The 26464-nt window shown below is 37.4% G+C and overlaps 1 protein-coding gene across 1 annotated transcript in view; it reads left to right on the top strand.

The window, feature by feature from the left end:
* Nucleotides 1–26464, top strand: part of CRB1 (crumbs cell polarity complex component 1) — a 77445-nt gene that overhangs the window by 42546 nt on the left and 8435 nt on the right. The window contains exons 8-12 of the mRNA XM_029084249.1: nt 1913–2463; nt 2854–3019; nt 5740–6646; nt 8499–8627; nt 11619–11745. Of these exons, the coding sequence (XP_028940082.1) occupies nt 1913–2463; nt 2854–3019; nt 5740–6646; nt 8499–8627; nt 11619–11745 (1880 nt within the window). The remainder of the gene's footprint in view (nt 1–1912; nt 2464–2853; nt 3020–5739; nt 6647–8498; nt 8628–11618; nt 11746–26464) is intronic.

The following is a 26464-nucleotide window of genomic DNA, read 5'->3' as shown; positions in this document are numbered from 1 at the left end:
TGACCACAATATTCCTTGCAAATCACGGCACCATGCCATTTTGATACATAGGTTCTAGATATATGCCATATTTAAAAGACTGTGGCAGGTTTCTTAAAAGGCAGAGTGGGGGAGACTTGCGGTGAAGGATATCGTAAGAAATGCTAGTGTCTTTTTGAAGAAAAGTTGCTGCCAAGTATTTAATTGACAAGAAGCAATATTTTCTCTACATATACAAAATAACAAACAGATGTTGACTCATTTTGATCAACATCCAGATGTTGTGACCCAAGAGGTTAATATGGACCAAGGTGATGCTAGCCATCTCATCAAACAGAAGATCAGATTGATGATATATGTATGTATATTTATAAATACAGAGAAATGCAACAAAGTAATTGTAAAAATGAAATACCTTTTTGAAGATGCATGCTTTCTTCTAATACTGCAAATGTGTAATCCTCATTCCAGCAGAAATTTTCTTTTTACCCTCATGAAAAAATGTCTCAGTCTCTAGTACCTGACAAAGAAGATACAACATGAAGAGACTTAATGCCTCAAAACACCCATTTCAACAAACATTTATTTCTACATACCAGAGTTTAACAAACAGATGTAGATATATAGGTAATCTTATTTATAAAATTAAAATATTTCAAATTTTATTTATGAAATTGTCTGTTTAGGAACAAGTAAGGGATTTATTCCTCTTGCTAAATAACATTACTGTGCCACGTAGCAGTGCAGTGTGGTTATTAAGGGTCTATTGAGGCTTCACAGTCAGCCCCCTATTTTCATTGGGTTTTTTAATGTAGTCATAAAAAAAAAGTAGTGCTGCAGGCAGAAACTTGGCCTATGAGGTCTCACTCTAGGAGTTTTATTGCACAAAGGAGGACTGACTCTTTAGCTATCTGTGCATTTAAAAAAAAGCTTGGCTTATTCTTTCTATGAATTTGATATATTAAAAATACCTCTTGAAAGTGATTAGGCAGGAAGTCTAGAATACTGAGGACAAGATCACGAAACTTAAAGTGTAAAAATAGAAACACTTTGTTGTGTTTTAACGAGATGATTCATCAGAATAAAATACGGTTTGGGCTACATATTTTGTATCCTTAAAAGTCTGAAAATCATTACTGAAAATAAAGAGTAAGGGAGAGAGACAGATGGTTTTGGTTTAATCGTTTTAATTGATAAGCACAAAAAAAGAGAGAGAAAGGCTTACTCGATCAGGGATCATTTTTCCCACACGACACCATAGCATTATGGGCACTTACAGGACTGAGCAGGATTCATAACTAGATACAGGTTGATGTATATGAGCACATGTTGAGCCTCAGCAACAGAAAGTCTGTCAGAGAATGGGGGGGCTCATGCAGCACCAAATAGGTCCCCTATTTGGCCATTTTACACAAGAGGGGTTTGCTGAGAATCTTTCAGCTATTTCTAGTGTTGGAATCTGTGAAAAAAATATCACAAAGTTCCAGAATTACATTAGCTTCCATGGTCATCAGAGGATCAAAGCAGCTAGGTTCTTTTCAAAATAATCTTTCTGAGGACCAATCCAGGAAACTGTAGAAATCTGTCCTTGTTTAACCATTTGAAAACAGAGCATTACATAGAGCATGATAAAGGAGAAAAATATGCCAAATAATGTAACATCTGGTCCTGTACTGGGGCTTTATGCTACAGCCATGGAAGCCAACAGGAATTTTGAAATAGAAGCTATTTACAGCTGGATGAAGTCTTTATTCATCCATAAATACCAGCACATCTTAGTACCATACGTAACTATTACCAGAAGTAGCTATTTAATCATTGCATTGACTCACTTGTCATTTAGACCTAACTATTCCTTTTTCTCTCTTCTCTCTCTCTTTTTTTTTTTTTTTTTTCTCCTTTTTTTATCTTTTCCCATATTTCTAACCTCAAGAGTACATTCCAGGCCGGTTTGGATCTGAGGACTCCCCAGGCTTTGCTGCTTTTTCTGTTGATGCCGCTCAGAATGAAATTTTGAACATATCCATGTTTGTCCGAACACGCAAATCTTCTGGCTTGTTATTGGCTTTAAGAAACAGTACTTACCTCTATGTAAGAGTTTACTTGGAAGGTGGAAAACTCGAAATGTTAGCTCTAAATTCCATGAAGTTATCAGGGAAACACTCCATGAACGATGGAAACTTTTACTTAATAACCTTAAAAATAGAACCAAATAAGATGGAATTGTTCCAGTCCTCTCATTACCTAGGCTTTATTTCTACTCCAGTACTAACCATCCAAAGTAAGGATATTCTTTACATTGGAGGTCTACCAGATAACAAAGAAACTGATAGAAATAGCAGGTATTTCAAAGGTTGCATCCAAGATGTAAGAGTGAATAACCAGCCACTGGAATTCTTCCCCATCACCAGTCCACTGAATTCTCTTATCAACCGAACTCTGGTCAATGTCACCCAAGGCTGCACTGGTGACAACCTCTGCAAGGTAAGAATGACATTTTTCAGAGCATTGTCACATGTTTATAATGGAGAATTTATTTTAATTTTCATACATTCCCATACATTATTTTGTGATAAAGACATCTTAGGAATTTATGTTAAAAAACTAGAAAGTTAAGATTTTGTAGAGTTATGCTACAAATTATTAGTATCAGCAGCAAAATATATTTACATAGGGGAGAATTAAAATATTTTAAGGTTGAAAAACTGTTTTCCTCCTATTATTGAACATGTTGTGTTGTCATAATACTGGTCTTTACCATTTTCCATCTGAAATAAACTGAATTCTCCTTTTTGACAAACAGTCCCCCATCCTTAGAGCTGGGAGTCCACTGGCTTTTATTCATACTTAGGTTGTTTCTTCTCTTCCCCATAGTCCAACCCTTGCCACAACGGTGGTGTATGCTATTCAATTTGGGATGACTTCACTTGCACATGCCCCCCTAACACAGCAGGGAAGGCATGTGAGGAAGTTAAGTGGTGTGAGCTTGGGCCCTGTCCTCGTGAAGCACAATGCCAGCTGGTGCACCAAGGATTTGAATGTAGGTACATTTCACTTATTCCTATCATCTTTGGAGATTAGAAACAATATAAATTTTCATCAGCATTTCCTTAAAACTTAATATTCGCTACCTTTAAAGTTCATTCAAATGTTATTCCTGTATTAAAATAATAATTATGTCAATTGCAAGTAACATTAACAAGAAAAGTCAGCCCTACCAAACCCAGAAATTTTCAACCAGACCTCCTGACACAGACATCAATGTTTACAAGACCTTTGGTTTTGACTTATTTAACACAACTTGTCGAGGTTGTACTATAGATCGGTGCATTGCCAGAGAGTGAGTCTACCCCTAATACTTCCACTACAAAGAGATAAGAGGATATTCAGTGTTGGATTAACCTTAGAATGTTCTCCATCCTCCTGAAAAGACAAGCTACATGACATACATTGCATCATTTTGATTTTCTTAAATGTTAAATATCTTTGAAAAAAGTCACCTTAATATCAGCAGTACAGTTATTCAACTACTATCTTCATAAGAAGCACCTGGATGCTAAGCAGGCTATTTGAAAATGGATGACCAGTAGCTGTCTTAAGAATAGTAGTCAACCTGCATATCTTTTTCTTTCCCCACTTTCCTTCTCCTTCCCACCCTGGAGTGGAATTTAAAAAGCAAGTAAGGATTTTGAAGCAACATTTTTTCTTTTTGCTATCAAAGAAAACCTTAACGATGCTGTGAAGGAAGATAAATACATACACAGTCTGATGGAAACAGTTAGAATGGCTGACTCTTAGGAATGAGAAGGTTGGTCAACAAAAGATTTCTATCATAGACAATCTGTTGACAGACCAATATGATGCTATTTTTGTTAGACTGTTAGAATAAGCATTGCAGTACTTGTTAAAATTAATAACTGAGGTTAAAACAATTGCACCTTCTCTAGTAGATGTCTTCAATGATAAAGTGAAAATACATTCTCTCATAAACTTTATTGTTGCATATTACTGTAGAATATAAACACAGAGAGAGAGAGAAGTGAAAAGTATCTGAACTGTTTCCTTTTGCTACACTCATGGTCATTTACACTGTTAGATCATCTTTAGATTTCTGTGCTGGTTTATGTGGCCATAGTAGGGAGTTTCCCTAATAGATAATGAAAAATTCCTGTGCTACAGAGCTGTATTTTTAACTTGTTTTCTTAGCATAGACCTCTTGTTCTTCAACACAGGGTAATGAAAAAAAATGAGTTTTACTGGCCAGTGAGTACTGTTCCACTCTGGTGTCTTATGCTTTGGATACCATTTTAAGCTAAGGCAGAAAACAAGCTGATTTCCAGGGGCTGTGGCTACAGTTCCACCTGGGTGGCTATCATTACCAAGTGCTTTAGGAAAACATGCATTCTGAAAAAAGAGAAAAAGCCAATACAGGAAGCTGATGTGGGGAACATCAAGTAACAGCAAAACTGTATTCCCAGTGGCACAACTGAGAGTAAAAGCACATCCAGATGGCTTGCTGGGTTCAGAATTTGAATTCTGCAGGAGCATTTTAGTTTTATGAGCTTAAAGAACTCAGCTTTATGAGACATTTCAAAAAAACAGAAATAATTTTGAAAAGCTTTGACTTTCCTTTTTAGTATGGTTTCCTCTGAGGTAACTTCCTATGAGAAAGGTAGCACATTTGATGTGCCAAGCAATGTAGTTACACCTCCTCTGCCTTAGGATCAGTCAATAGTTTTGTACTGTGACTCCCAGGGGTTCTTTTCATCAAGATTTACTGAGCCCAGAGATAGTTCAGGAACCCACCTTATCTCAGTGCTAGGGCCTTGCAAAGCTAAATTTGTCTGAAGTACAGACAGAAGACATTCCTTCCTGTCCCTCCTCCATGTCTATTATCCTCATAAATCTCAGAACGTGTAAATTTACAGCCCAGCGCGATAGTGCATTTTAGTACAAACCATGTTAATGAAAGATGTCAAATACCTTAGTGAAAACATCCATAAAACTGCCACAATGTTACCCATCAATTTTCCCTCACAGCAGCACAAACTGAGTCCTCTGAGCCCTCCCAGTCCCACCAGCACAGGCTTGGTGCTGTCAGTAGGGCTGTGGTGGTGCGTACACAGCTGGAGAAGCTGGCTTTAAGCATGACAGGCACAACTCTTCTTACATTTCTTTTTAAAGAGGTTTTTGGCCAACTGACTGCAATTAAATTAATCCCTTTTGCATCAGTGAGAGTAAATTGGGATCCAATCAAATGCTTTCTAAAACCTCTTTGGTGCTTTACCTAAGAAAAGAGGAATTGAGAACAAAGGTTCACCTCATCCAGATCTGTCACCGGGAATAATTAGCTGCCTGTACTTAGGAAATAAACATAAAATGACAAATATGTATCTCCTTTTTAAATATCCTCTCTGCCTCTGGTTTGAGTTGTATACAATTATGATCGTCTCCTTTCTCTTTGTCTAAAGAGGAAAAAGAGAGATAATAGCAATGTAGAATTGGATCTTTAGAACGATAACTCGAGATGACGCAAAGCAGCACACTTTTGATGTTAATATAGCTGGAGCTGGTACAGCCCTGTAATTTCTATAGCCATAAGGGGCAGGCAAGGATAACTGAAACACTGTTGGAATTTGATTGTTTTTCAGCAAACCTGAAAGGATTTACATGACAGGGAGCATGGGGCACTGAAGAGATATTGTTCCACATGTATTGGATTAAAGTTGGCCTGGTTTCTCAATTATTATCTTTGCACAGGTCTTGCTAACGCAGTGTTTAGTGGCCGAAGCAGTGCGATATTTTACAGAAGCAATGGAAAAATCAGCAGAGACCTCACCAATATCGTATTTGGCTTTCGAACTAGGGACACTGACGTGATACTGCTCTATGCGGAGAAGGAGCCAGAGTTTGTTACCATCAGTATTCACAACTCCAAATTACTCTTTCAATTGCAAAGTGGCAACAGCGTTTATGAGCTGACCCTTGCTAGCTCACTGCCTGTGAGTGATGGGAAATGGCATCAAGTGATGGTCTCTATGGTAGAGCCCCTGTCACAGTTCTCTAGATGGCACATTGATATAGATAACAAGAAAGACACTGCAACTAGCATGACTGCTGCAGGAAGCCTCAACTTTTTAAGAGAAGAGACTGACATCTATGTGGCTGATAAGGCCTTTGACAGTCTGGATGGCCTGCGAGGATGTATGAGCACCATAGAAATCAGTGGCATTTATCTCTCATACTTTGAAAATACTGACATCCCTACTAAAAAACCTCAAGAGGAGCAATTTCTCAAAATATCCGCAAACCCTGCTGTTACTGGCTGTTCGCAGGTAGATGTCTGCAGCTCAGATCCCTGTATGCATGAGGGGATATGTGAAGACTTCTACACTTCCTACCACTGTGTATGTCCCAAAGGATGGACTGGCACCCACTGCGAAGTCAACATCGATGAATGCTCTTCAAACCCCTGCATCCATGGAAACTGCACTGATGGGATCACCTCTTACAAGTGTAATTGTGAACCTGATTACACAGGGGTAAATTGTGAAGAGAATATAGACAACTGCCGTGGCCACCTGTGTGCAAATGGGGCCACTTGTGTTGACGGGATTAACGGATATTCTTGCCTGTGTGCTGGTAACTTCACTGGAAAATTTTGCAGGTATTATAAACAAAGCAGATCCACATGATTTTGTCAGGTTTCTTCTGAAGGGTTATTACATCATGGATGTCTTCATTTTAAACACATTATGCATTTATCTATATATTAATCACGGCTGCAGAATCAATGTATAAAGAGTCTGCAGTACAGAAAGCTGTACAGATTAATTAGATGTGGACCAAGTCAATGGAGAGCTGGCAGTTCAGGCAGAGACTGATGAGGCAAGGAGACAGAGAATAAGGCACAGCTTTACTGCCAGCTTGGGTCCTACGAGCTCTCTGATGACAGAATTACAAATCTGCCAGAGGTCAGAGAGAGATGTGTTACATCTTTTTCAGAAAAAAATATTCAAGGGTTTTGAATCTCTAAAGCTATACTTTATTAGAGTAACAGAGCCCTAGAACTCTAAGAAGAAGAAAAATTCAGAGTTGGTGGGTAAGAGAAAGTAACAATACAAGGGCTTGTAAAGAAGTTTTTCTCCCCACTTACAGCGTCTTTGCGAGGTGGGTCTTTTCCTCCAAGCTTGCTCTCTCAGCACAGCAGTCCTGGTGGCTGCAGATACCACACAGTTTTTTTTTCTCGGCTGAGACTCTCTGCTGCCTGTTCATATTCTTCTCAGACACTCCTTTATAAAGGCTGCAGGCTTTTCCCTGGCCTCTCTCTCTTTCAATTACCCTTCTTTGCACACCATAAACCTCTCTTCTGAGCCTGTCCTGTTGCTCTCAGAGATGGCAAAATCCTTCTCCTTCCTCCAGACAATTCCAACAAACCCAATCTGCTGCAGCCTGAAGGATGCAAACATGCTGCCCAACCACAGTCTTTCAGGCTATAATTACACAATTGTAAATTTTTGTTCACTTTTTTGAGTAGTGAGGATATCCCCAGATTTGAAGATGCCTTCTATTGTCTCAATATGGTCTATTTTGTATGCTAAATCTCTCATTTGAACTCTTCTACTAAGCTGTCCAGGTATCATACAGAGTCACATCAGTAATGCAGGCAGAGTGTTGTCCTTTTTTTTTTTTTTTTTTTTGGTTGTGATAGAACAAGGGGTAATGGCTTTAAACTGGAAGATGGTAGGTATAGATTAGATATTAGGAAGAAATTCTTTACTGTGAAGGTGGTGAGACACTGGAACAGGTTGCCGAGAGAAGCTGTGGATGCCCCCTCCCTGGAAGTGTTCAAGGCCAAGTTGGATGAGGTACTTACTCATCAACCTGATCTAGTGGGGGGTGTCCCTGCTCATGGCAGGGGGGGGTGGAACTGAATGATCTTTAAGGTCCCTTCCAAACCTAACCATTCTATGATTCTATGATTCTATTAAATGAATCATAAACTTGCCAGTAAATAGTTGCAAAAGGAAAACCAAATTCAGCAAATTAAAATTGTTAAGCGAAACATGTTTTCTGAGTCTTAAACCTCAGTTCCTGTTGTCTTTCCTTTGGACAATACTGCAGCCAGTAACAGCATTGCTCCCCCAGTTCAGTTGCTGCCTACCACTAACAATGAGCACCCCAAGTACACCAGGCATGTCAATGCACACAGATGTGGAGTTTCTTTTCCAAAAAAGAAACCAAGGAGGCACTAAGTATGTACAGCCCCTGAAACTGCATGTTCAGTTACAGGTGAAATGCAATGCCTTTCCCATTAGGTAATGCCAGCAGGAGCACTGCTCCCTCTATTTGGAGACCAATAGTATTAGATTTTGCATTCACATAACAGATTTGTAAGGTAGATCTACATAAGTTCCACTAAAGCAGTAGACTTGAGTCAAATGAAAATCTGAGAGAGCATGAGACATCTAGAAACAAGGAAAATGCAAATAACTGCGATTGCCACCTTATTTACCCAGGTACAGAAGATTACCATATACAGTTTGTGGGAGCGAAGAGAGAAACCTCACGTGTTTCAACTACGGCAACTGCACCAATCTCAGCGGCGAGTTGAAATGTGTGTGCCTACCGGGATTTACTGGAGAACGGTGAGATGATTTGCCCAGCAGATTTTTGTGGAGCAATTCTTCCAAAAGCTGCTCCAGAAGGGTCCCAGAGGGTAACGGCCACAGGGGTTTTGCCCTCCTGTAGAAATACAGACAAAGCCATTGGTTAAGTCACTCCTGCATGAGTGACTTTGAGGGCCTGAAAGTATAGCAGTTTTACTTAGACAAAAATCACAAGTTAATGCAGCAAGATTCAATCCAATATAGAACCATTAACTCCAGCTCAATACATTATTTCTTAGCATTGTACACTTGCTTCTATGTGCTTGTTTTTTGGCTTCCATGACAATTTTGTATATGACAAGCTAGAATGTTATCTTTCCATAGGTAGGGACACATAAACACATACAACATATACAAAAATGAGCTACAATACACTGACACATGAATATGCAAAGCCATTTCATTTTCACATGTATCTCTTGTGAATATACAAGCTATTCTTTCATAGGGATGTATGAGATGAAATACCCGGTGGTATTACTTTCTTACTGAATGCTGAAGTTTGAAAACAGAATTATTATTTCAAAAATAAGTTAAGAAATACTTTTTGCATGTTATAGCTTAGTCTGAAACAGAGGGGCTTTCCTCACAGTGAAATTTGTATCTTGTAGCATATTGTCACAATTCACACTTACCATTTGATAATGTTCTACAAACAACTCTGGAGCACTGAGGCCTGACAGCCTCAGGGCATTAGGTGCTGTAGAACTGTAGGAAGACATTGTCCCAGTCATAATATCATCTGAGCAGCTAAGGGCACCTTTTTGGATAGTGAGAAAGGAAATACTGTACGTGCTCTTAGTGAAATTAGCATTACATCAGAGTAAAATAACCAAAAGTTCAACAGGACCAAGCTATGCTGGCTCTGCAAACACAAAGAAGTTTTTAACAAGAGGTCTTCATTCTCTAAAAAACTTATTAACCTGCTCATTTTGTGGAAACAGTACAGTAAGCCATAAAAGATAGATGAAACAAAAATTTCCACCCTCTCACAGTGCACAGTGTAGTTGGCAGACACGTCTACATTGTACTGTTTAACTCAGCCAGAAGGTCTGTGCACCACCTCACAATATTCTAAAAGTTTTTTTTTTAAAAAAGGTAAAATAATAATAATAGTATATATATAATAAATAATAATATTGAGAAACTTCATTGGTGTGTATATTTCTTGGGACTTCAAGGTAGAAGGAAAGTACTTTTTCCTTCTTCCTTCCCCTAACAGGCAACTTGCTAACTACAGCTTTGGGAATGAGCCTTCCTTACATCCATCCCACTGGCTGGCAATAATCTCTATTTTATGGTTCCCATGATTCTCATATTGAACAGCAGCCTTGTACCAAGCATGCTGCACTTTAACTATCACAGCAAGGCATTCTTCTCCAATGCCTAAAATTGACCATTTGTCCTCTTTTCCTCCAGACTGCCAAACCATAAACCAGTAGCACTCGCATGATTGCAGATCTTAGTATACAAAATGAGAAAATTTCACCCCTTCTTTTCAGAACAAATTGAAATATATCAGTTAATAAGAAAATTAAAACCAAACCTCTTTGTATATTTATGCATTAGATTGATAAAGCAGGTATTTTGTCTTTAAAACAATATTTCATCCCTCAGAAAGCCATTGATGCACAGTATAGAGAAAATAGTATCTTTCTATGTCAATCAATTGACTTGGGAGCACAAAAACCGCCCATTTAACTTAATAATAGGTGGAAAGGGGAATGTGAAAAGATTACTCTTCATAAAAGGAGATATAGCTGTCTCTTGAAAACAAATTTTTCATTCAATTCAGGCTGGGATTTGCAAAATTACCTAAGGGAGTTAGGTAAATTTTTTAGGGAGTTTTATTTGTTCCTGAAACTCAGTTGGATTCAGGTGCTTAATCCCCTGGAAGATTTGGCAGGTATGTTTTTTTTTTTTTATTTGCTTTTTAAAGTATATGAATAGAATTTGCCATTGAAGGAAACTACTGCAACAGTTTTAGAGATTAATAAAGAAAATCAGATAAAAGTGGTTAATATAAAGAACTGCTCTTCTCCAGTGTAACACTAAAAATGTATTGCAGGGTTGTAAATATGATAGAACAAAGCAATTCCTTATAATTCAGAGGGATTTTGTAACATTCTTTTTCAAGAATAAACCTGCTCTTTTGTCTGGAAAAAATAGGATTAACCATTAGCGTTATTTGAAAAAAAGGAGCAGGGAATTTAAAGGGAACATTGTCAAAGCAGAAAATCACCAAATCATTACAAGTTTTCAGGCAATCTCTCACAATCCTCATTGATGTCCAATTGGTTGCCTTGAGAAATTTTGAGAACTCAAATTTCCATTATCATCAGAATTGACTCAAAAACATTTAATGATATATATTTAAGCTTCTAAAGCCCTGTTCTGCAATATTCATACCATTCCCAGGGCCCATCTCAGAGAGATCAGATAGCGTATTCTGCTGGGATCCACTGGAATTTTGAATTGAGGAAAAAAAAACAAAAACAAAAACAAACAAACAAACAAAACAGGTGAATATTCCCAGGAGCACTCAGCCAGGAAAAACACCCGTTTGTTTGACTTACATCCAGACTACTGAGAAGGAAAATGTGCCCTCAGCTCCCCAGAACAATGAAACGGATAAGCAAGCTGTTGGCAGGACTTGTGCCAGATCTACCTCTGAAATCACACAGAAACTTTCATTTCACATTGCTAAGCACCATTAACCATGAAATGCATTACAGAGATGAAATTTCCAGCTTAACTGTCTGTGTTTGAAAATAACACAGGAAGCTCAGGATTTGAGCGCGGGTAATCAGGTAGTTAATAAAATCATAAACACGTGTGGAAATATACCACAGATTTCAAATAGAGGATCCTCCTCTCCCTTCCCCCAAAAGCTTCTGTATTAAAAATGTGTCTGTTTGATACATTTGATTTGTGATTTCAGATGCTCACTATTTGCAGTCTTTCCTTTAGGTGTGAAAAGGACATTGATGAGTGCAGCTCTGACCCGTGTCTGAACGGAGGCCTCTGCCAGAACCTACTCAACAAGTTCCACTGCCTCTGCGACATGAACTATGCTGGAGAACGCTGTGAGATAGATGTAAGCGACCTCTCCTTTTTTGTCTCTTTACTGTTGTGGCAGAATCTCTTTCAGCTTCTCTCCTATCTTATTCTACGAATGGATGATGATCCAGCAGTTGAGTGGGGTGAACAGGAAGACAATTAAGCAGTCTTTAAACTTTTGTATTTTAATGCAGCGGAAGATGCCTTGACCAAACAGCTTAGCAAAGCACTACAAACATCAGAGTTTTGAAATTTGTTTTATATTTCTTTTAATGATTTTCTATGAATCACTTTGGTTCTGGTGTAGTTCTTCCACCTAATTTTAGAACAAATGCTAGCTTTTAAAAAGTGTCTCATCCCACCTCCACCAGAGCATTTTACTGCATACACACTACCAGTGGGCAACAGTGGGACACACCAAGAGGCAATACATATTAATGAGAACTGCAAGATTTACTGATGGTGGCATTCAAACCCTACTGCAATGAGTGGCAAAGACCTACTGCCTTCAATAAGGCAAATTTTACAATTAAATCTTACAATGGTCACTATCTTTGCATCACATACTACGTCCACTGCTGTTTCTTTGGCAGTTGGTTCTCACATCTATGAAATCATGTAAGATATTTTTGGATAATTAGATAAAGGTTTGGATTAGCAATTGGCAACATGCTGAGGGCACTCTCACATCTGTTTGAATTAGTGGCATTGCTATCACTAACTGTGGACCTCTGCTCTGGTAGCCTGTACACCTCTGATATATTATACTAAGATAAAATACAGAAGTTATTACTTCTCTTTCAAGAAAGGCCCAGTAAGTATATCAGACTTTAAAATCATTGATTTCTTGCTTACTCAAAGATTTCTACAACTTTAAGTACATCTGTGTTATCCATCAAAAGATATGAGTGTCATCAGACAAAAGTATGGGATTTTTCCTTCTTAGGAAGCAACCAAGGTGATTCAGTTGATTTGTTGCCCATGGATTCTTTAAAGAATTAAAATAAGGGCCTATAAATTTTGAATACCAGGAGTTTTAGCAAAAGATATTACAGTAAAATATCTGTGTAGTTGCCTTTGAGAGTGTAGACACAACTGAAGTACATTGTTAAATATAAAACAGTAGTGAAAATGAGTTTTTCTGAACAATTCTTTAAGGCAAAAGCCATTTATGAATGGTGCAACCATTTCTTTGGTCATTCATGATCATATTTGTACAGATTCTGTACTGTTCTTAGTCATTTAAATAGTGTCCTTGAGTGGTGATTCAAAAGAATAAGCGTGTATAAGGTGGTGTTTTTTTATGAAGTGATATGGCACGTAGCAGAGATATAGGAAAGACTAACACTATACAATGAGACTTTATGACTCCGGAGAGAACAGCTGATCTTTTGCAGAAGTCCTTGAGCCCTCTGATTTTAGTTTTCCCCCCACTTCAAACCTGACCTTGTCTCTTCAGTCCTACCCTACTTGCTGTAGATTGGACTTGGAGTGTTCGTGAAGAGCAAATCCCACCTACATTCTACAGTTGCATTAAGACACCTTAAAATGTGCATAAGAGATGTTAAGGTTCCCGTTTTGCTACAGCAGGATATAGCAGAAGTCACTGCCTCAGGATCAAGCCTCTATTTTTTATTTCCCAACTTACATAAATGTCCCAAAATCTGTTATTTTTCTGAATACCACTCAGTGCATACTTGTAGCAACACTCGTGTTATTAAAAAGTCTACTCCTATTTTCAGGGGAGGGAAAACCAAACACACTTTTGCACATTTTTTGAAAATGTGATTCATCCCTGTGATATGTCACATGTTTCTGTCTCAAACACCTGCCTTAGTATGAAAAATTAAGCACAATACATTTACTTATAATACATATAATACATGTTACACAAGGATAAATTCTTTGCTGTCTTTATCATACCAGAAAAAGGATTGGGGTAATTTTCTCCTATTAAAAAAAAAACCAAAACAAAAATCAACTAAAAGATCCTTTCCTCTTTGTAAGGAATCAGTAAACACAAGATAGGAATGAATGTGCCCGCACCGCGGATGAAATTAATGTAGCAGGGTCAGAAACAAACTGTATATTCTATCAGCTGTAGGGCTTAGTTATCTTACTTACTGGGAATCACATGTAATAATGTGAATTATATAACACGGGCAAAGACAACAAACCAAAACCAAATTGAATTTTGGATTTTTTTTTTAATGAAGATGCAGTTTTGGAAATTTGCTTTTTACTCCAGATAAAGTAATGTGATCAAACCTACAATGTCAGATGAAAAGATTTTTTTTTAATTATATCAATTTTTCTGTGTGAAATGTTTGCATTTTTGTTCAAAACATCAAAGTAAGACAAAACAAAATGTAAACATTCACCTTGTTCTGAGTTAAAATATCAATTTTCTTTCATATGGAGAAATTTAAAATAATAAACTTATTACGTTGGAAATTTTATTCTGAACTGTAGCTTTCATTTAATCATAACTAAAAATGTTACTTGCTTCAGTATTATTAAAAGGAAAAATGAAAAATTTAAACACAAATAACTTTAAATGAAAACTAACATATAATTCCATAGTGCTAACTACAAGCAAAGAAATAAGAAATTTTGAAAATTCAAATGAAAAAACTGATGCTACTAGCCCAAGCTGTTCAAACCAAGTTTTTTAAAAAAAATTAAAATTAAGAAAATCACAATAAAGTTTGAGGGTTTTTTCTCACTGGGTTTAGTTCAGTCCCCACATAAGTAAATTCAACTCTTACGTACTTTATAGAATATCCACTACAGCATACACTATAATAAGCAAAAATTTCATCCTGCTGTTAATACTGAAGAAAATTAGCAAACAATACATGTAACAACAGTATGTCTGACGTACTGTAACTACATGTATGACAGGAAAAATGAAGAATAAATCTGTAAAGGGACTCCAAAACTCTTTCTCTTCAATACTAGACACTTGATATAAGAGTGTACATAAAATATTAAATACAGGTTTTATATGTATTTACAACAATATGCAGGTTATTCACCTAGAATATATTAGCAGAGCTTCAGTTCACTTTTTCTTTTATTGAATACATACCTGTGATTGAATTCTTTCCTTCCTCTAATGCCTTGTCACCATGAAACATCCTGACTTCAGAAATGCTGCTCCTTCCTCTTTGTACTTCTGTATTCTCAACTACATTGTGCACGTGTACATAACTTTCCTACCTTTATACACAAAATAAACCTTCTGCCTTTGTCTCTTTATGTCTGCTCCTCATTTTCTGCTAACGACTCTCTTCATTTGCTTTAAGTGTGCCATGTTTTATGAACACTTGCACTTTATTAGGACACCACCCAAAAGGGAAAGTTGTGCCTTCCCCGCATGTTCTCCAGGAGCGCTGGCAGTGCAGGGCCAGGCGGGTGCTTCCCAACAAAGGGATGTCATCCCTTCTCCATGGAGCTATCATAGCCCATCAGCTGGACCTGTCCTACGCAGAGGTCTTCCAACACACCGAGTGGGGAACAGACTTGAGATTTCTAGTTTAAAAGGTGTAAAAAATAAAGAAACAAATGCCATACTAATTAAAATTACTTTCTTGAATATATATATATTTTAAATAAATGCAGGTGTAGGACATTTAAAGGAAACAGCTATAGAAGCAAACATGAAAAAACAGCTGGATAAATAATGACACTAAGGATTAATTTTTATGTAAATACATGCAATTGCTAAGATTTTTAAGAATTCGGGGGTTGAAAAGGCCATTATTCACATTTAAGATTAAGGTATAACAGCAAAAACTTCATACATCTCCAGTGTTGCAATTTTATTGCAAATCTTTTGATATTTGATTTTTTTATTTAAAACAAACTCCAAAACAAGTTCATGCTTTTGTGAAAATCTTAAGTTGTTTTTTTTGAGTTTTTTGGGTTTTTTGAAAGTAAAAAAAAAAAATACCACTTTGGGTGTTGAGAAGATCTTGGAAAAGCATCATTTCAATATGCTCAGAATTAGAGGCAGGATAGCAGACATGCAAATGAAAGCAAACAAGTAAGGTCATGATTTTTGGAGTTATGGCTTGTGATGCTGAATACTGATACTATCTGTAATGGATCCTTCTATATTTTGATACTAAAAGATTCAAATTATTCTTCAGATGCCAGTGACTGTCATTCAGAAATTTGGGTAATGAGAAGTAATAGAGTTAGTGCTTGAGGCAGAACTAAGATTTCTGAAAAGAGGTGAAAGACAGCAGTGATGGAAGGAAGAGCAACAGGATTTGCATCAGCTGTGGGATGAATAAAAGTGTATTCTTTAATGTGTTTGGAAAACACATGAGAAGTATTTCATTGAGGAAGTATACACAGGGAATGACAGATTTGCTTTATTGACCATAGTTCCTACTTCTGACCCTTAAAAAACAGGCTCTGACTGACCCTCCTCTGCAGGTGCTCTAACAGAATTTGGACTCTGCCAGCAGTATCCTATCACAATCTTAACTACAAAGAGCCCATGTGTTTGTGAATTTGAAAATATCCTTGATGCTGTATGCTTATTTGGATTCTCTTACTCCCAGAACATTTAATTTTTAAGAAACTAGATCCAATACTCAATTTACTCGTGCATGTGACTACAGTATGTTGCTGAAACTAAAAATAGGGAAAAAATCTGCTTCAAATTGACAGTGATCAAATCAGCTTTCATTCTTTCATTGCAAATAATTTTCCTGGCCGCCTGACAGCCAATAGTTCAGCTGAGAGAGCACTTTACTTGTATCTATTAACTTTTAGTACTTGATCTTACATTTTTATACCTGAAGTTAGTGATTCTCCCTAAAATAAGGAAACTTTTGTTTGCAATAAAAAAATTCTTCAAAATTTCTCCTTCAAGAACCATAAAGCCTGGTTCTAAGAACTATAGCCTAAAAAAGCAACCAAAAAAACTCCAGCAAGTTGCCTTTCTGTGTTACTTAGATTACTATTACCTGAAATAGATTTACAGAGAGTAAAACAAAAACCAGAGTTTGGTTGATCATTTTACTTTGTGTTTCAAGAGTGCCTGGAGGCCCCATCAGACTCAGGAGCACATCCTGGTAGCGCTGCATTCCGCTGGTGCTAGCAAAAGGCAGGCGCGTCCCTGCACCGACTGCCGAACAGCTCAGTCTGTACTTTGAAATTGTTTCTTGAACATTATCATCAGCTGTACCTTTGGGACAGCACTTCCTCACAAAGCACACCCTCTCCTATTGTACACATGAATATACATGAAGCTTGAAACTGGTGGTGGATTTCATGTCCCAGAATTAAAGTTCTGCTTAAGGTGGCTGCTGCTATGTGCTCTGATGCGCACCATTGTTGCTTTCATATCCTCTTCCAGCTGATACCATGCCATCCTCCCGGGCACAAGGACAAGCATCATGCACTGGAGGTTACAATTCACATTTAATGTGATTAAAAATACACTGATACGCATGTCAGATATGTTCAATATTGAATCTAAATTCAATAAAACTCCCTCAGGCCCCCATAGCACCGGCACACAGAATTTTGACTGAATCTGCTCTACAACAATTAGATAATGTATTCATTAACTGCAAGGGTTAGTAATATGAATGTAGCAAATGATACATAATTAAAATAATTAATGCCTAGTGATTAATGAATAATGCATTCCATAGCTATTTACATATTCATACTTTTGAGGCTATTAATGGATAATTATAATTTGACTAAAAGATGCGGACATCAGGAATGTAACATCTACACCATTTTCCCCCAACCTCACTGTGGTGTTGCCTGTTTGTCTTGCTCTTGTATACCTCTGTCTTGCTATTATACACAGAAATATAAACTATTTTATTTTCAAGACCTATAGAGCAATATAATGGCAAATACATTCATGCAGGTTAGTTTTCACACTGCAGCCAGTTCTGAGCCAGTACTCTCATCAATCTATATGTTGAGGTTATAAAGCAATTCAGAAGAGTTTAGGGATATTATTTGGGATTATTATTTCCATCAGAAAACTTCTCAAATATTAGGAGTGCAAAAGCAGCATTACCATTCTGCTTCTTCAAATACAAAAACCAGAAAAATCCCAAAGAAGAAATTTACACACTTGTAAGGGAAAGTATTTGCTGAAAGGACTTTGTTCTCTTTGTCATCAGTACAGATTTGTTCTTGTCCTGAATTTACGCTCTTTCCTACTACAGATGATTAGGACACTTCCATACTTCAGAGTTTGTTCATTTGTGAAGTTAGGGTAGCAATATTGTCAACATCTTCAATCTGAACAAATGATTCTGCCCTAGATAGCTGGTGTTTCTGCTCCAACACACAGATTTCAGCCTCCCTGAGAGCACATAAATTGCTAGCCCTCCCAAGGTCGGAGAAGACTTCAAGAGCCATATAAGGGCAAAAATACAACATAGAATTAAAAAAAAAAAAAATCAAAATCAAATACAATTATTTTAAGGCAATATAATATTTTTTTTTTCCTAGCCCAAGTTTGAATGCTCAAAGTTGACAACACTAAGACAGTAATATTCAGCTGTCAGCCTCAGCAGTGTCATAAAATGAAGTTGTAAAGCTGGGTAAGTCAACTGAAACTGAGCAGTGCTAGCACCCTGATTTTCAGACAGGGTACTCACCTATTGCTCCTCCACAGCACCAACCGAGGAGCTGTGGGTGCCCTGGGTCACTGAAAAGCTTATCCCAGCACAGGTAAACTTATTACAGTGTGATGATATGTTATTGAAATAATATTATTTCATCAACTGAAGTAAGTTTTACTATTTTTATTAGCCTAGCAGAGTCAGCCTAACTGAGTGGGGAAAAAGCTGGAATTTATTTGTTTTCACATGATTCGCATAGTTTGTAGATCACCCTTCATGGCAGAATCGTTACTGTTGATGGTAGGAGCCAGAGAAAGCTCAGCTTTATTCCTGTGCCAGGTCAAATGTGGGGTAAGAAGAAACAACTTTATATTTGTAAAAAGAGCAGCTCTGCTCTGGAAGTCATTGGAAATGTCACAATGCCATTTTTACAGTCGTTTTTCAGAGGAGAACAACCCCTTAATATCCTTCGCTATTTTCTATTAGTCTGTACTCAAAACACAGAATTTAACTAAAACTCCTAAAAGGATATTGCAAGAAACACATTACATATGTGTCATAATGTAAGGTACAAAAACATTAGAGTGCAAAGACAATAAGGTTATCTGATGTGTCTTAGCTGAGAAAGACAAGAAAACTCACAAGGCCAGCATTACTGCATGCATCAGTGAAAAGCAGTTGAATATTTAATGAGCATGGTAAATACAAGCAGAAAAGGGAGCTCAGATGACATATGACAGCATAACGCTCTGCAGTATAGGAATCAGCTCAAGCACGGTATTCACATAACACATTTAGTATTCAGACTAACACATTTTGTCTGTACACCATCCTTTATGTTGCAATGGCATTATTTTCCTTTTTCTCACCTTCTGATGTTTTCCCTGTAGACTCACATTCACATCACATGGGCATTTACTTCAGTCATTGCTCACTTTATAACACATTCATGCACTCCATGCCTGCATTGTTCAGATACTAATTTTTACATCTTTTTTCTCATATGGTTCACGAGACTTAAAGTTCTTTTCTCTTTTATCTATTTTTTCTATCTTCAAATAATGCAGTAGGCTTAGCACTGAGTGAAGGTATTCTGAAAGTTGCTTTAGAACAATTAACTCCTAAATATAAAAATCATACTTTTTTTTTTTTTTTTATAAGAGCAGGAACAAATACTTCTGTCTTCCAGTTATCTCTGTAGATAAAAAGCATAACTCTAATCTCAACCTAAGAACTATCCAAACACAAATGAACATTTTAGTAATTCTGGTATTTCTGGCTATTGGTATGACCTAATGCCAAAACATTGCATGTTTCCATTTACTTTTCTTCTTAAAATACAATTAATGAGAAAATTATTTTGCTGCAAGTATTGAAAATCTTTTATTTGTATTTTGGTGTTTGTTTTCCACTGAAAATGGAAATGAAGCTATGTTTAATGGTAAATTTTTTAAACTTTAGTTTTGTTTTTTTTAAATGGATATTAATCTAGAAAATAGCAAAACAGCAGCGATACCCCAACAGCAGGCATTAGTCACTTATGGGCTTCCACTTTTACACAGTAAGATGCTTTTTATTTGCTGAACCATCTTGGCCAAACACTGACTGAAACGAGACCATAAATCTCTTTTAATTCCATAAATCCCAAATAGCTTAATTGACCAAAATTTTCTAAAGAAAAGAAAATCCCAGCTTCATTTTCAAGCTGAAAAATATAGTCTGGGCTTTTACTTCAGGAGTTAACTGGGCAGAAGTTAAGGAATTTATGACGGAAAAGATAATTTACTCATACTGAGTGCATGGTGGCAGCAATCTCTTGGGATTCAATGTTCTCTTCACTAAAATTGACAGATCTGAAACCTGGTGTGAGGCTTTACATGGAATTTATTGCCAGATTAGGACCAAGGTGGCTTCAAAGGAAGTTCATTCACCACCATTACAATTAGAAAGACCAAAAGTTACCCATGCCACGTTTATATATATATAAAGGATGCCTGATTAAGGGTAAATATGGAGATTTCCCAGGTACCACAGATTAATCCAAAACTTCAGAAAACCCACCCAAATTTATTCAGGTGCCTGTATAGGAACTATGGTCCTTGATTCCAACTGCAACTTTATTTAGAGAGTGATAGTGCTATAGCTCCTTAATAATATTAACATATTAGCTGCATAACAAATACATCTTCTTGCAGACTAGTGTTAATGCCTTGGAAACTAATCAGATGCTTAAGGTTACTATCAGAGGTCCATGAAATTATGATGTCTCCAGATAAAACAAAGCTGGCACATTACTCTGCCTACATATGTCTTGATGAACTCTGCTTGTAAAATACATTCTTGTGCAGAGTACTTTTCAGTTGTTATTATGAAATTCCATTCCTAATAATGCCTGAAAAAAAAATGCACTTTACTAAGCTTATAGAATATTTTTCCACTAAAAAGCAATAACAAGAATTCTTGGTCCTAAGGATATAAAAAATATTTTAGTTTCAAAAGATCAGGAATATTTATCTGTTTTGATACAGAGAGCCATTTAAATGAGAGACAGAGCTCGTTACACAAATATCTGAGCTTTGTACCAAGCTAACTGTGCAGCAAATGCAACGGTCCTTAAATTTATTCAAACAATATTTGGTAGAACCAATTATTCACTTCACAAGAAGAATAAGAGCACTGAAACAAAAAATGTAATACTGCTGTAATTCAGTGGGAAGGACAGGAAAATCGGCAGCTTTACAAACCTTTGTAATTATTTAGTGTGAGCAGATTTTACACCACTGCAGACAGCTTTGGTTGTTGGTGGACCCTGTGAAATGCTAGGGTAGGGATTTTGGAAATTCTGAAGCACATAAATAGTTTGGGGTCTAATTTACCCATTAATATTTCTATTTCTATCTGGTGCAGCACTGGTTAACACTCACGCTGTGCTCTTCTTATGCCCCAAGGGACAGGACCCTTTGTTCCCTCTTCTCCAAGCAGTAATCCTTTGTGGGTGAAATTAAAGGTGCAGTTGCTTTCCTGATCATCCTGTGACAAGAATTTTTCTCCCCTGTTGACTTTTTGCCAGTTATCCAGGAAAAGGACGCATGGTCTGAACAGAGTTAGCCTGTCTGACACCTGGGAGCTGCTAATCCTGGGGCACATAACAAACCCCAAACCTGCTCACAATTAAGATCAGTGAGGAAATAGAGAGCAGGTACTGAGAGGGACTGGCAACATCACATCTTCTGTATGGCTAACTTTGGTTTGTATTCACAAATGCCTAAGCCTAATGTTTGGTCTTCTTATCTGGGCTGACTCAAATCCCACAGTGAAATGGCAGGGTAGGCATATACATCCTCCACACTTTATATGGTTATGTAAATTTTATCTTTTTTAATCCTACCATTTTGTGAACTGAGGGAGTATATTCCACAAGAGAGTCATGCTAGACACTGTGCTCTCTCTCATGCAAAATTCCATTTGGTCCTTTCTTATTTTATTGTTTCATTTAATCAAACACAAAACTCATTCAGGCCAAAAGAAAATGCATGGTTTCTATACATATGAAAATGTAACATGTCCTTTATGGTAGACCTAAACCATAGGTGGACATCTTGGAGGTACAAAGTGATACTGAGGGAAATGACACAAGTAGAAAAACTGTAAGTAAAATAGATTTGTAAAAATCATACAGATGGGGACAGTACTGAACACCTGGGTAGTATCTTAGCTCAGTAAGAATTACTTCATTATTTTAAGCAAATTCTTGTGGCACATCTGTAAGGTACAGAAGTTTTATTTTCTTATCCCTTACTAGGAACTGAACAGAGAGAAAGAGACCACAATCTACCCCAGGATATTTTAACCATGACACTTAAAAAAATTTAAAGCATGATTGGTATAACCTGATGCTAGACAACAGTCTCTGAAACAGTGAAGTTCTCTAGACGGAGTTCACATGGAAGCAATATTTCTCTTCAGTACTCAGCTACCCACTCCTACCCTGGAGAAGCACTCAGGCCTGATGCACAGGGTGGGTCAGAGTGTAACTGGCCTCGACCCAGAACCCCAAAATAACATATTTCACCTTGAGAAAGTTTTGAGTCAAAAATTCCTAGCTTATGATCCCTTTTTTCATCCTCTCCTAAAACCACTGATGAAAGAGGAAGCAGAATTATTCCTCCATAATAAAATCCTAATATATGACACTTCTGCAAAATTATATATAACTTGTTTGACTTCATGGTTACCTTATGGATCTTGAAAAAAATATGAGATTAAGAATATTTTAAGGAAGGATGCAAGTATCAATCAGAAGAGTTACTCAGAGCCATAAAGAAGCATTTTGAAATCACTGATTAATTTATTAGTTGAATTAAATAGTCTGTTTGTGGTACGAAAAACAAAGACAGCAAACAAGCACAGTGTGAGATCTGTGGGACTTCAGAATGGGATTTTGGCAGAGGATGAACTATCTCCAAACACTGCAGTACAACTGCAGCCAGGTGCTTTAACAAGATGGATCAAAATTGGTTTGAGGCAGTTATAGGTAATGACAGTGATGGAGCCAAATCCTTTCAGTAACTGAAACTATTTAAAATCAAGCAAGACCCTTCAGCAGTCTTTAATCTGTAATAGTCCCACAGGCATGGAGCTGAGCCCCCAGACACCAAAATGGTAGAGTGAGGACTGTACTCAAGGGTATTTGCCTGAGAGGATTAACTGACCAGCCAGCCTGGGAAATTGCATCTGTCCTGGTGCTGACAATAAAAAAGACAGGTCAGTTGATATGGAAATGGGATTTTAGACTAAGTTCAGACTGTAAGCCTATAATAAGTACATATGAATAATTTATTACCAGTGTAAGTACAATATTCTTGCAGTTTAAACAGAGAATGCCATACCACTCCAAAAAATAGAAATCTTGTACAGTAAAAATGCCCAACTGCAACAGCTCCATAAAGGAATATCCATCAAAATCAAGTTTTCTTGCTCAGAGCTTCATGCCTTAGTGTACTAGCAAATGTATAAACAACAAGCAAGTGACAGACTGCCAAAGAGAGAGACCGAGGGGTAAATCCTAAACCAGACCTTGCTAGTTCTCATTCTCAATGGGAGTGTTAGAGTTTGGGCGGGGCTGCACTGCCCTAATATGACAACCTGGGACTGACTGCAGGTACTTGTGCAGGCAGTTTTTAGGCAGTATGAAGAGACTAAATTCAATTACCATTCCTGCCACAGGTTGCCTAGCTGACCATAAGCTAATCGTACCTCTATTTCATGCTTCAGTTTCCCTCTCTGACAAAAAGATACTGGCCTGCTTTAAAGGGGATCTCTAAACTGAAAGCTACTATTTAAGAAATAAGGTGTCAAGGATGGAGCTGAGAATGAAGAACCACTTTGGCTGCCTGTTCAGCAGAGGACAACTCATACCTGAGAAAGCAGAATCAAAAGGGGGGTTCTATCAGAAATAGCTTACATTTGCAGATAAAGGTGGATTTTGACCTGACTCCACACACTGTAGAAAATGCTACTACAGCCTGTATTGAGGAGCCCTCAGATCTAAAGTAATTGACTGACTAGAAACAGGGTTGAGTTGCACTCATATCCAATACATCTTGCCTTGGAGGACCAGGGATAAATTCAGTGAGCTGAGCCAGCAGATTTTTTTCCTACCTCTAAATATGATCTTCAAGGAAATCTTCTGAAAGTGTAGGAAATCATCTTAAAGAAAGACATTGACAAGGCTGCCATTACTTCCTAGTATGTTAGAGTAAATTTCTCTAATTTGAAGTACAATGTACCTTCTGTTAGTTATCTTTAGGTGGCAGCAAGGTAAAAAGCACAGAGTAAAAGGTTAAGAGAAATCTCCAACGCATTTTTAGAGACCTTTTTCTCATGTACTGCACTGGCTATAACATAGAAAGAGACTTCATAAAGAACTTGCATCTTCAGCAGATAACTAAAAAGCAATTATTGGAGTTGGCTTCATCCAGATCACATTCAGATGCAAATCTGTTGAATGTCAGCAATATTAATACAATGACTAGATACTATGTTAGCTATACAGTACTTGATCCAAGAATCCCTGAGGACAGAGGTAAGGATGCACTCATATGTTCCTACAACAAGAGGGAAATATACAAAAAAAAAAAATCCACATGACAAAATAACTCCACCAACAAATCAAAGGTCCAAATTAAGATTAAAACAGAGTTTCAAGGCATAATTATTGACATAGTGGTTTACAGATTTTTTTTTTTCCCCCACTCACAGTTTTCATGTGTGCATCTTTTCCAAAGACTTTCCTGAAGCTCAAATGTAATTATGTTTGTTGTCTCTAAACAACTTCCTACTGGAAAAAAATCCAGTAGGATAAAAACATACTCGAAATTTTTACCAAGGAATATAATTAGCTAAGTAACGCGACAGTGTCATGTAGCGTGCTAAGGCAAGTATTATGCAGCCAATAAAGGTCTACCTTATACCATTAATATTTACAGTTGGAAGCATGAGATGGCTGCAATCGAAGTGCTGCACCCAACAAAGGCTAGCTGTTGACTTGATACCTTGTTGTCTGACAGTGTGAAACAGCTACTTACTTCATCACCACTTGACAGCATAATATTAATGCTAGGTAGTAACACATGGCGGTTTTGCAGGAGCTTAGCACCAAACAGGCAGAAGAATCTCATGGAACAGTTTTGAGATTGTAGGCTTAGCTTATTAGCAGAGAAGTAGGGATGGAAAGTGTCTGGCAATTACAAAATAAAACAGGAATCATAACCCTGTCTCTGCTATACCATAGACCGCTGACCCACCTATTACAGAAATAAAAGAACATCTACCACTAACATCACTAATTAAGGAAGAGATCTTTAACCTCAACTGTTGTGTGCTGGAAAGTGGAGTTTTGAGAAACCAGTTCCGTGCTCATAATTCAGATTGTGCAACTCCATTAAAGTTAATCAAAATTGATAATGCAGAACACAGGCAAATCACACGTGGTGAAAACAATGTACAAGGAAACATATTAGTGATGAGAAACAATGTGCAGCTTTTTTTTTTCCCCCTAATACAGAAAAGAAATGGAATCTAGAATGAGAAAGAGAGAGAGAGAGAATATGTGCAAAATTCAGAAAACCAGAAGTTCACATTAGAAATGGCTTAGTTTCACCATTGACACAGCTGTTGATAGCCTACGTTATGATTTCCTCCTCCATTCTCTTATCCAAACACTGTCATTCCCATCAGCCCCACGCTGAATGTCATAAGATCATCCTTCACATGCTGGTCTGCTTAACACCTATGCAATCAATGAAGAAAGCAGTTTTGAAATTCATTCTTCTTTCTCATAATTTTAACTATTTCACTCTGTCTACTGAATCTCTCTTCACCTCTTTTCCTCAGGAACTGTCCTGCCCTCATCCTGTAACATCATTTCCTATTCTTCTCCTGCTTTTGGGTTTAACACACTGACCTCCTCCCACCTTCACTTCCCCATGACAACAGAAGCAGACTTCCTCAACAGGCCATTACTGTGTCTTCTTCCAAACCCCTCTTCGGGACTCATTTATACTGTGGCAACTGTGGGATACAATAAGCTCAACCCTGCTATATGCAGGGCAATGACAGCAAGTTACTGTTTTCAGTGATCTGAAAAAAATCTCATATTTTGGTTTTAAGTACCATTCATTCCTTCCTGCAAGATGCTTGCCTGATAAGGCTTTTATCCATCACCAAGATTTATTCATATAGAATCTGCTGTCTCAAAGCTGTAATGCAGTTACTCCTTATGGAGAAACACCACCTGATAAACTGTGCTGTTACCCATGTACAAAAATAATTCTCTGTGATACCACAAAGTATTTCCCAAACTGGAAAGGGATGTTACACCCCAGAGACTGACACCTTCACTAAAACATTTGTCTAGCCTGCGATTTAGCAGCTATGGGACAAACTCCTCCTCAGCATGGTTTGCCTGGATTTGCACCAGCTATAGATTTTCCCTCTTATTCTTTCACATTGCAGCAGATGGTGAAGTTCCTACACCAGAGGCTGTCAATAGAATTTTAAAAGGCATTTCATAACAACACATTGGAGCTGCACATTTAATCTGTGCTGCATCACCAAGATGATCTTAAAAAGAGCTGGAGTACA

Source organism: Antrostomus carolinensis, unplaced genomic scaffold, assembly GCF_000700745.2.
Source record: "Antrostomus carolinensis isolate BGI_N321 unplaced genomic scaffold, ASM70074v2 scaffold7243, whole genome shotgun sequence".
In the NCBI taxonomy this organism is placed as follows: Eukaryota; Metazoa; Chordata; class Aves; order Caprimulgiformes; family Caprimulgidae; genus Antrostomus; species Antrostomus carolinensis.
This window is presented reverse-complemented; position numbering and strand designations above follow the sequence as displayed.